This window comes from Caretta caretta, chromosome 9 (assembly GCF_965140235.1).
Source record: "Caretta caretta isolate rCarCar2 chromosome 9, rCarCar1.hap1, whole genome shotgun sequence".
Classification (NCBI taxonomy): domain Eukaryota; kingdom Metazoa; phylum Chordata; order Testudines; family Cheloniidae; genus Caretta; species Caretta caretta.
In genome coordinates, this window is record NC_134214.1 from 37,689,131 (window position 1) to 37,700,829 (window position 11,699).

Sequence of the window (11,699 nt, forward strand, 5' to 3'; positions counted from 1 at the left end):
CACAGTCTCTTGCTATAAGACCATATTGACACATTGCTCTTGTGCCTAAATTAAAAACTCAGGTCTTGAAGAGAACATCACTGTATCCTATTCAAATAAGTTGGTACAATACCAGCTTTATTCACCAAATAGATAACTCTGTCGTTACTGACAGCAAGCATACTCTTATTTCTTGAGTAGGTTTTCATTGAAAGTGGAAGAGAGATTAGTATACACAACACTTGTTTAGCTTTTCTAAATTTCTTTTGTCAAGTTTTACTTTAAGGGACCATTCTGGGTACAACAGTTAGGCTGTAAAAAGAGACTATTTGGCTAGATCAACATTTCAGTAGAATTTAGGGTTCACATAATTTCAGTTTTAAATGTCCAGCATAAATACGTATACCAAAGTTGGATTGTCCTTATAACTGAGACTGGAATAGTGTGATTAGATTTAAAGACACACTTGCTCATTCAAAATATTTTTAAAACATCTCCTTATTTACATTACTATGATTGTTAAAACTGAAAGTGTTGGTAAACAAATAGTACAGAGTGAAAAATACATTTACATTCTATTGGTATTTCCCAGAGGTTGGCTAATGAAAACAGGATAATTGATTTTACTTTCAGAGTCTTGCACATGTAAACTTTGTAGACAAACACTGCAGGGGGACATTTCAAAATAAGTTTCCATTGATGTTTTAAAGAAGAAAAAATTGGGGGCCCAGTGTCTGTTGGCCCTTTGAGTTTCATAAAAGATGAATCTGAGGTTCAGGGCTGAATTTGACCCGATGTTGCCATTTTAAGTGGCTCTTTCTAAGGACGTTATAATGACCTGAGCATTCCTGCCAGAATTTTAATAGCACTTCAGAGCAACCAAAGAGAAAACTGCCATTAGGGAATCTCTTTCTGGCCTTATGCAGTGCCCAGAGCATGTTGGCCCAGGGCTCTGGTGGGAGCTGAGTCAGTGGAGTGTCAATAAAACGGTGGCCTCCCTGCCACAGAGGGTGTGTCTGCTGAATGACCCGTCAGCACAGGGATGTGCTGTGCATCTCCAGAAGTGGGTGGTGGGGAGATGAGCTTCTCCCCTGCTGTGTCGTCCCCTGATTCTCACCATACAAGGAGTGCTCCATTGGATTTTCTTGTAGAAGGTGTTTTGTGAGATTTTTTTTTCTTTTTCTTTTTTTTTTTTGGTACAGTAAAGGGAAGCGTAGGGCGCAGTAGAGTTGGGGATTGACTACTCTTTGTGGTCCTGTCCCCTGGTGACTCACCAGACTTCTGAGTGGAAATCCCTCTGGGTAGCAGCAGAACACTGGGCGATCAATGGAGTTGAGAGGCCTTGCCTACTCCTTGTACCCCTCCCCTCTCTTGAGGGGACTGTGCACAAGGAACTCTGCTAGAGCTACTAGCTACAGTTCTTCTGGTCCCATTGGGTAAATCACTGTGGTCCAGAGTTATATGCTTTGATTCCAGGAGGTCCCAGTACACTAGGACATGAGTCACAGGTCTCATTTTTAGTAATTTAAGATGAGATCAAATAGACCATAGACCCTTGCATGTTCCTTCTGGTGTAATAAAATAACTCCCATCTACTGGTGCAGTTTAGTGCTTTGTTTGAGACTGGCCTGACAGGAAAAGAGAGGGAAGAGTTGTTTTTCCCAGTATTTTCCCTCCCTTCTCCACTTCTCCCTGGAACGTGTTTTTCCTGAATCTAAAAAAGCATTTTTGGAATCTTAAATCTTACTAACTTGGAAATACTATCCAGTAATGTCTGCCTACAGCAGTCACAGGGAATAACTACCAATAGTACGAAACTTTGTTCTTAAGCTCCCATTGCTAATTGTTGTTGATGATTGAATCCTGCACTTCATTATTAGAGAAGATAGAAGGAAATATTTATCAACTGTTTCAGAAATTTGTTAGCAGAGTAGAACTTTCTGCATCTGTGGCATTTAAGGCTTGTGTACACAGGAAAGTTTTACCAGTTATATTGGTATAATTATATAGACATTGTTAAATCAGTGTAGCTATACCTACACAACTCCCTGTGTGTATACTATTTCCAAGTATAAGAGTGACTCTCTTCAGTGTAGCTTAATACCCTTCCAAAGTGACGTGAGCTAATCCAAAATAAAAGCCACTTTTATAATGTGGGGGGATAGACCTGTGTAACTATATTGGTTTAAATTCACGATTTAGCTTATACTGCTATAACTTCCCTAGGTAGGCAAGACCCTAATGTAGGTGTATAAGTTCCCAGACAGGGGAACTCATACTGGGCCCTCAGTAAGAAATCCTCATGTTTCTTCCTTTGCTGACTTCCTCTGTTACTGTTACAACTAATTTAAAAAAACAAAAACAAAAAAACCTACCAAATAACATTTAAAAACTTGGTGCTTGATTTGAGATATATAGAAGAAGATCTCAGGCTTCCTTTGAGTTAGTCGTTACTGTGGTTTTACAGTATACATGAAACTGCTTAAAAGCTCTTCTCCAGATAAGGAATGTAGGTCATGTTACTAGTAATGTGGCATGTAATCAAGCGTGACATTCCTGCTCGCCCCTTAGATGACAGCAAGCTTTATTTTCCTAAACATAATAAGGTGGGAAACATTCAGGTTTTGGATAATACTTGAAGTATACTAAATTTCTTAACTTCAGTGTGTCTCTGCTGACTTTACTCATCTGCACTGATTTCTATTATAGGAAAAATGCTTGTCAAAACAACTTTAGAGTGGGGGAAAATGTCCATGTTAGGGCTCCACATTTTATTTTTAACTTGAAGTGTTTCCTTGTTTTGTCAATCATTGCACATCTATTAATGCTAGAAAGTGAGAGAGCCCATTCTTAGCAGAGAAAACCGTTGAATAATAAAAGCTTTGTTCTCACTGTTAAATATCTATTAACTTTTTTAGCCTGAAGAAATATTGATTTTTCTCTCACTTTCTTTTCAGACTCTGCTTTCTTCCCTGGCCGTTGTGCTGAAATCCTTGCCAAAGGTCAAAGTATTGGGAAGCTTGGAGTCCTTCACCCTGATGTTATCACCAAATTTGAGCTCGCCATGCCATGCTCTGCCCTAGAGATCAATATTGAGCCCTTCTTGTGAAGACAAGACTGTTATATCACCTCCAAATATCCACTTCACATGCAACCATGCCCTTTAGTCTCTCTCTGCAGAGAACATCCACTTACACTTCAATGTGCTAATAAACTAGAAAAATACGGTCTGGCTCCATGCGTAAATATGTTCCTTATATTACAATTAGGCTAGCATCTGCGATGTAAGAATGTGGTATCTAGGGCTAGAATGTGGCATCCATGTGTTTACTCCCCCCACCCCCCAAAAAAGTTGGGTAAAATCCCAAGGTCTTACAAGAGAAATGTAATGGCAAAGCACGTGATTAGTTTTCAAAATCAAAAATGTTCCACCGACAAAGCTTCACACTGTAACTGATTAGGGCTGCATAACAGGAATCTCATTCTTTTCTTATTGCATGAAATAAGATAATTGATTAGCACAAATGTTGAACGAATGTGAGCAGAACTAAGGAATTGAGCTTTTATTCTGTACGGTTGTCATTTGCTCATCAGTGGTTGGGGGAGGAAAATAAACTTTTTCATGAAAACCAGAGTTATTTTGTAAGCAGGACTTATACAATATCTGCTGCAATGCAGTAAGCAAAACCTTTGATCTCTTATCATTCTAAAGTCAAAGAAAAATCAAAGTTGAAATTATTTTGTGGTAGATATAAGCCTTATCACTTTGAAGCTCGGCACTAACCAAATTGGAGAGAAAAATGTAAAAAAACCAAAAAGCAGACTGACCTTTTTGCTTAGAGTCCAAAAATATTGATCAAAGGTTTTATGGGATGGAGGCTATGATGTATGCCTGCAGAACCTGATACATTTCATGCTGCACTTGCATAGCCGTAGCAATGGATTTCACAACTCCTGCCACAGCATATGAGAGTGGACATTGATACAGTTGTTTTGCACCTCCTTACCCAGCCTTGTGCATTTGCTGTAATAACTGACCATCTGTGTTACCTACCTTGTCTTTCCAAACCTCAAGGCCTCTCCATGCAGTTGTCATTTGCTCTGATCGCCTGTTGGAGCCTCTCAGTATGACAGAGGTATTGCTGTTCATGTAGGTCGGTTTTCACAAAGGTAGCACAACAGCTTTCTTCTTCATGGCCTGCACTAGCCTGGAAAATGAGCCTGCCCCAAGCTGTAGCATTTCTCCAGATATCCATTCCCGCATAGAACATCTGAGTCCGTAGACTTCTTGTGTTGCTTTAAGCAAGCTCTTTACTCATTGTCTAATAAACTTGACAATTTTTCACACTGCATTATAGCCAGTTCTAAAGTTGCCTGTTATGACTGTTACATATCTTGCACCAATACAGTATACCATTATTTCTACTGGGAGAGCCTGCCAGATCTAGTCCTGTAGGGCAGGGACAGTATAAATATAAGCAGCTGAGTGGTGGTGGACAAGAGTGTTACAACTGCCAACTAAATAACAGGGGAGATTTGTAGAAAATGGTGGTGGTAAGGTCAACTCAGTCTTCCAAGATGTATTACTGCAAAGCCCCCATGAATGGAACCATTAGGTCTTTTTAATGGTAAATCTTTCATTATTCTTAACAGGTGGGGGACTATGTGTTAATATATTATGAAAAATGCATTACAGCTACCCATCTGGAAATCCTATTATCAGTGAGTTACAGTTACTGTCACAGGGAAGTGTAGATTTTACTTCTCTGCATGACAAATGTGAAATGAGAAGATATTACATACGTAAGGCAGCTGACTACCGCGCACAAAGAGAGAGAACTGCAGCTTGCAGTTTAAAGTCCCTCGAGGATTATCATACCTTGTCAGCTGAAAGGTATATTCTCTGTGATGCCTACACAGCTACAACCAGGCAAGCTTTCAGTGTGGGAAGCAATCTTGAGCACAGATGGTAAGTATTAAAAAACCCTTTTTATTAGTGGGTCATACGTGGGGATTAGAACCACAGTAAGGCAGATTTGTATTTCAGCATCGCACAGGCATACTTCTGTACATTAAATATACTTCTATACACAAGATTTTTGGACACTGGGTGTCCCAATTCTCCTTTGAGCTTACCCTCTACTGAATAATGGCCTGGTTAGGTTGTTACTAATCACTGTGCTGCAGTGGTCTCTGTGGGAAGCGTTATGGGTCAGGTTTTTTCTCTCTGGTTTCATATCGCCGTGGCATCTGAATGCCTCACAACCAGTGATGTTATCCAATAATTCCTTGTGACAGAGAAAATTATACTTGTTACAGGGAGGGAAACTGAGGCACTAAGGAGCTGTTTTTCAGTTTCTGGCTCCCTACAACTGTACTTAACGACAGTGGAGCTCCAAGTGCTGAGTAACTGGAAGATTCTAGTAAGTGAATTGTCCAAGGTCATCTGAGAAGTCTGACATCTGGGAATTGAACCCAAATCTCTTGCAGTTTGTACTGCAAGAGTTTATACCTTTCTTGCACCAGCAGTAAGTCTCCAGTCTATATACCTAGCTTCTTCTGCAAAAGATACTACATTTACTCTTAGCCACAGTATCCATTACACTAACTTAGCATTCATTGCCAAAGGAAACCACAGTTATGTGGTTTACTGCAATAGATTATTTTTCTGCCTCCCTTTGCTTGAATACCTCTCTCTGACACCATTGGAAGCCAATAACAAGGCGAAACTTTCAAACTGATGACTTTTAGAGAGGTTCAAAATTAGTTTGTCTCACTACTGATCCCAAACAATTATTGCTAGCACAGTCCACTGGTCATGGATAGAGCCTCTCTTCATTAGCTTTGAGCTCTGGCCATAAGTGGGAGCAAAACTGAGAAATGACTTGCAACTTCGGGAGGGAAGGATCTTGAAGATTCTGTATTTTGTACAGGTGAGAGACCCAACGTGCTGAGGGTTGAAGGTACAGACTTGTCTATAGAGTAGAACTGGTCAGAAAACATGAGATTGGGGGTGGGGGGGAGTTCAATTTTTTGTTTCTTTTTCCAGATAACTGTTAGCAGACTGATCCCTTTTATAACACATTTAGAATTCAGTCAAGCAGCAGTAGCACCTAGGCAGCAAAATGATTGGCTCTTGTCAAGGTTAGGTGGCCAATGATGGGAACAAAACAGAAGAGGTCGTGGGCCTTCTTGTTTCTTAGACAATTCAACCTCCTTGTAACATGGGTTCTGGGAAGGAGTGTCTGCAGAGAAATTGTCAGCCAAAATTAAAGCTGAATTGTATTAGGAGATCACAGTCTGAGTAACCGAGGATTTACTATTGTCAACTGAGAGGCTTACCAATGGATCACAATATTTTACTGTTACCTGGGATTTCCAAGTGTTTAGACCAGTTTCCTGTCTTTGGTCTAAGTAAATACTCATTATCCAAACTCTGGAGAGGAGGATGTTACATTTTATTCCTTCTCAGTATATAATCCCCAAACTGACCAGTACAGTGCATATTTCTTTACCAGTTACCAGATACTAGTGCTGAGTATGAAAGAGCTAGAAAAATAAAGACAAACCTCTTCACAGAGAAAGGGAGCGTAGCAACACCTCATCATGCATTCCCCTTACTGCTAACATTACGGTAACTACCGTATTCATCAGAATACCTGCAGTTAACATTTCATTTTCCTATCAGCTCTCATAATTCAGAGGCGGGTGTGTCATAAATATAAAGGGAAAGGTAAACACCTTTAAAATCCCTCCTGGCCAGAGGAAAAACCCTTTCACATGTAAAGGGTTAAGAAGCTAGGATAACCTTACTGGCACCTGACCAAAATGACCAATGAGGAGACAAGATACTTTCAAAGCTGGAGTGGGGGGAGAAACAAAGGCTCTCTCTGTCTGTGTGATGTTTTTGCTGGGAACAGAAAAGGAAGGGAGTCTTAGAATTTAGTAAGTAATTTAGCTAGATATGCATTAGATTCTGTTTTGTTTAAATGGCTGATAAAATAGCTGTGCTGAATGGAATGGATATTCCTGTTTTTGTGTCTTTTTGTAACTTAAGGTTTTGCCTAGAGGGATTCTCTATGTTTTGAATCTGATTACCCTGTAAGGTATTTACCATCCTGATTTTACAGAGGTGATTCTTTTACTTTTTCTTCTATTAAAATTCTTCTTTTCATTGTTCTTAAGATCCAAGGGTTTGGGTCTGTGTTCACCTATGCAAATTGGTGAGGATTTTTATCAACCCTTCCCCAGGAAAGGGGGTGTAGGGCTTGGGGAGGATTTTGGGGGGAAAGATGTTTCCAAGCGGGCTCTTTCCCGATTATATATTTGTTAGACGCTTGGTGGTGGCAGCAAAATAAAGTCCAAGGACAAAAGGTAAAATAGTTTGTACCTTGGGGAAGTTTTTACCTAAGCTGGTAAAAATAAGCTTAGAGGGTTTTCATGCAGGTCCCCCACATCTGTACCCTAGAGTTCAGAGTGGGGAAGGAACCTTGACAGTGTGTATTTAATGTCTACTTAGAATGTTTTTTCCTCATCTATTACGAGGTCTGACTGACGTGCATTTGGAAGGTGGCTCAGTTCAACCATCTATAAAACAAGTATACAACTTACTGCTCTGATGTCTTGTGAGGTTTAATAGTTGAGTTCCTCTGAAATTTGCTCTATATAGTAAGTGGGAGGAACTAGAAGTTATCTGATATATATCCCTCTACCCTAGTCTATGGTTACAACTACTATTTCTATTATGGATTAATGTCTACATTAAGGCAACTTCTGTCCTTGGGCAGTTTCTACTTTTGGATAGATGCCACTATTGTTTACAGTTTCAATGATTCTTAGCTTTGCCAAGGGGCGCTAGACAAGCACAACAGGAAATCAGAGAGCCAGGCTCTAGGTTCCTGCTTCACCTGGGAGACTGCTGTGCACATTACAGAGCTTCTTGTAAACTGGCAACCTCCCACCTCCACACGTCATGTGACAGGAATCACCTCAGCCTAGTTGTCCTCTGGGAAGGATCACCAATCAGGATGGGTAGGGGAGGAATGGGGGACCATCACAGCCCTGTATGTGGAGTGACAGCCAGCATAGCTAAGGCTATATGGTAGGGGATTTGTGTAGAGATGTGTGTACACACACACACAGTGTCAGTTTACTTGTTTGTTTTTCTTCTCACTATCAAATACAGCGTTTGCTAACCCCCTTCCCCCGCCCCCTCATCCACACACACACAGAGAGAAAATGTAGTTTGACAAAAGTAGGATTAAATTGGATTTTTGTGCAAGCAAACTCTGTACATGCAAATCTCCACCATCTTGTTATTCTCTCTTCCCCTTCTGGTTGGTTTGTGAAGCTCCCTCTAGTGCCTGTATATATTGCAAAAGAAAAGGAGTACTTGTGGCACCTTAGAGACTAACAAATTTATTTGAGCACGCATCTGATGAAGTGAGCTGTAGCTCATGACAGCTTGTGCTCAAATAAATTGGTTAGTCTCTAAGGTGCCACCAGTACTCCTTTTCTTTTTGCGAATACAGACTAACACGGCTGCTACTCTGAAACCTGTATATATTGCATGTCCTAGCTTCCTCCCTATTCAGGGAGCATATGGCTTAGAACTAGAATGCAGACCAGGAATGTTGTTTCCCTTTCTTCCTTCCTCTTGTCCCCAAATCAATAAGGCGCTAGAATCCCCCTACCAGAAGAAAAGGTTGCTAATTTTGCATGTAGGTGGTAGAGAGAGTGGGCGGTTTGGGTCCATAAAGTGAGTTTACCCTTGGGCAAGGGTTCTCAAACTGTGGGACACAACCCTGTTTTAATGGGGTCGCCAAGGGTGGCTTAGACTTGCTGGGGCCCAGGGCCGAAGCCAAAGCCTGAGGGCTCCAGCTCTGAGTGGCAGGGCTCAGGTTACGGGCCACCTGCGTGGGGCTGAAGCCCTTTGGCTTTGGCCCCCCAGCCCCACCCAGGGCGATGGAGCTCTGGCAAGCTCAGGCTTCCGTCCCCCCTCCTGGGGTCATGTAACAATTTTTGTTGTCAGAAGGGGGTCGCGGTACAATGAAGTTTGAGACCCCTTGCCCTAGGGAACTGACAACAGTAAAATTTTAAAAAAAGATAACTAGTCAAACACATGTAGTATTCAGAATAGAGGGAACCATCCTGCTGGACCAGACCAAAGTATATGGTGGGAGGAAACCTCTTCCTACTCCCAGCTAGTGATCACCTTATGCCCAGATCTACTGAGACTTATAACCCATCTCCCAGCCTAGCGTCACCAGGGAGACTAGATTTTGTTTCATTTGTATACAGGGACCCAGCAATAGTCAGCAGGTGTAGTTCCACTATTAAATGTATATCAGAGATGAAAAACTGACAAGTCAACTGAAAATGAACTTCCTACTGTGCAAAATCCATTTATCATAATTGCACTTACTGCTGAAATGGTGCACAGGGAGCGAGTGCTCTCTTGTAGCATGGATACAGCTTTATACATCAACACCTTAAGAACCTGGAAAAAACCGACAACACATGCTCCATACACAGACCACCCCTTGGTTGCAGCCAGCTGCTTTTTGCACTAGCTGAAATTTCCGAATAGGCCTCAGAGATAGCTCAGAGACATTTCCACTAATCCAAATACATGAAAAGTCATTTGTAGTTACTAATATTACTTAAAAGTCCTGGAGCAGTTGACTCCCAGATGGAAAATCTATAACTGGGGGATCTGGCCCCATCATCTCTGATAACTCCATCCTTTTAAAAATCTTATCTCCTTCTCTCCATATGATAAATCTGACAATTTATGGAACTTCACCTTGTAATTGCATATGCTCATTTAAAATCAGTGTGGCAATCCAGTGCCTGTGTGGAGCTACTTAAGGCAGTCATTACCAGTAATAGGAGCTTCTAATGCTCCCTTTCCTTACAAACCCATGGACGTCTGATTGGTGCCCTCCCATTTGTGATTTCACACAGGATGACAGCCACCACAAATATTTTGAAAATAACTTAGTAATCTTTAGCTGGCAGGACAAGAATGACAGTTTTCACACATCACACTGGCCACTCTGGCACTACGTTGTATAATCAGAGAAGCCAGCCTGTTATCTAAGCCTATGAGAAACAATGCAACAGCTGAGAGCGAATTATTTTGAGAAATAGTGTTGATGTAAAAATTGTATATGCACACACACACACACATATATATACACACCAAACATAGAAACCTAACTTCCCCAAAATGAGGCTTGCACTGCTAAAATCCTGGGTTCTGTGGCTAGTGATCCCTTTATCGATATATTTGTGCAGAACGGGCACAGTGAGGCAGGAAAAGTATCATGTATATGCACACAGAACATGTCTACACCACGGGCACCCCAGTGGCACAGCTGCAGCTATGGTGCCCTAGTGCTGTATTTTAGACACTTCCTAGGGTGACAGAATACTACCCTGACTGTTGGAAGCAAGGGTGACGGAAGAATTTTAGACTGGGGCAGGATTAGATCACCTTAACTAGATCACTCAGCGGTATGAATTTTTCACGCTCCTGAGTGATGTAGCTAGGTCAATCTAAATTTTAAATGTAGATTAGAGCGCTGAGGAAGCCAAGACATATTTGGTGCTATTGTTAAGAGCTAGGTTACACCTTAGTATGGGTTGAGTTAAAACTTCAATGAGACTGATGGGTAGGAACGCACCCTTCAATTAAGATAGTTGTAAGACCCATTTAAGGGGCTGACACCTAAAATAAGTCCTAACAGACTCTGCTGGGAAACTACCATCACTTGGGCTAAGGGTTTGACTAGGGATTGTGATCAGGTGGGGAGTGAGAGAGAGAAGCACAGGCAAAAAGCAAGAAAGCCACCAGTAGCCTATGAGCACAGTGTGACCCTGGGAAAATCTAGAGCGAGAGCTTTTGGGTCTGTTGTCTAAAGAGGCTTGGAGCTGTAAGCTAAGAAGCTGTTCCTTTTGTTCTTGGTTCCTCCTGTATTTGGAGAAGGTGGACTTTGTATATTCCTTATAAATAAGATTGTATCAAAGGGAATACCAGACTCCATCAATTTCTACTTCCAACTGGAATATCCAAAATTTGACTAGTTACTCTGGTTGAAGTGCAGCCACACTATCTTTGGCAAGATTACCAGCAAGCAACAAAGCCATGTAGCACCATCTACAGAAGTAGCGTTTGCAGTGTGGGCATTTGTTGAGCAAGAACTAGACCTTCTATGTATGTCACCGAACAGTTATTAGACAATTTTTGTCCATCACAGCCAAATAACTGTGGATCTGAATCAGTGACACAAGGTATTAAACTCAGGTGTGTCTTAGGTCTGCCTGTGTTAGGAATCATCTCCCACCTCTAATGCCTGATATCCAATCACAGAGAAATAGCTGCATACTAGGAGAGTTTCTAAAGAAGGCCTCACTTCACAGTTGGTCACATACACTGCAGAGGACCATGTGAAGTCATAATAATGAGCATGTGTATTAAACTGAGCAGTAGAGAGGGAGGGCAGGGAGAGTGCAGGATCCTTTCCAAAATTATTTTTAAATACAGAAAAGAGAAGTTTTTCTACTATTTTGCTCCAATCCTTTAAAAAAAAAAAAGATTTAGTACTTGGACTAATGGCTGCAATGTCTTACTGAGACACTGGAAAATCAGTACCACACAACAGAGGCTGAATATTTTCACTTGATTGTGCCCAACAGCTGTGCAGGTAAAGAGCACA

At 41.3% G+C, this 11,699-nt stretch overlaps 1 protein-coding gene across 7 annotated transcripts in view; it reads left to right on the forward strand.

Annotated features, from left to right (window-relative positions):
* Positions 1–3,608, forward strand: part of FARSB (phenylalanyl-tRNA synthetase subunit beta) — a 51,485-nt gene extending 47,877 nt beyond the window's left edge. For all 7 annotated transcript variants that reach the window (XM_048863487.2, XM_048863486.2, XM_048863490.2 and 4 more), the window contains one exon: positions 2,937–3,608. In XM_048863487.2, coding sequence (XP_048719444.1) covers positions 2,937–3,088 — 152 coding nt within the window. In that variant the 3' untranslated portion in view covers positions 3,089–3,608. The remainder of the gene's footprint in view (positions 1–2,936) is intronic.
* Positions 3,609–11,699: the final 8,091 nt, after the last annotated feature.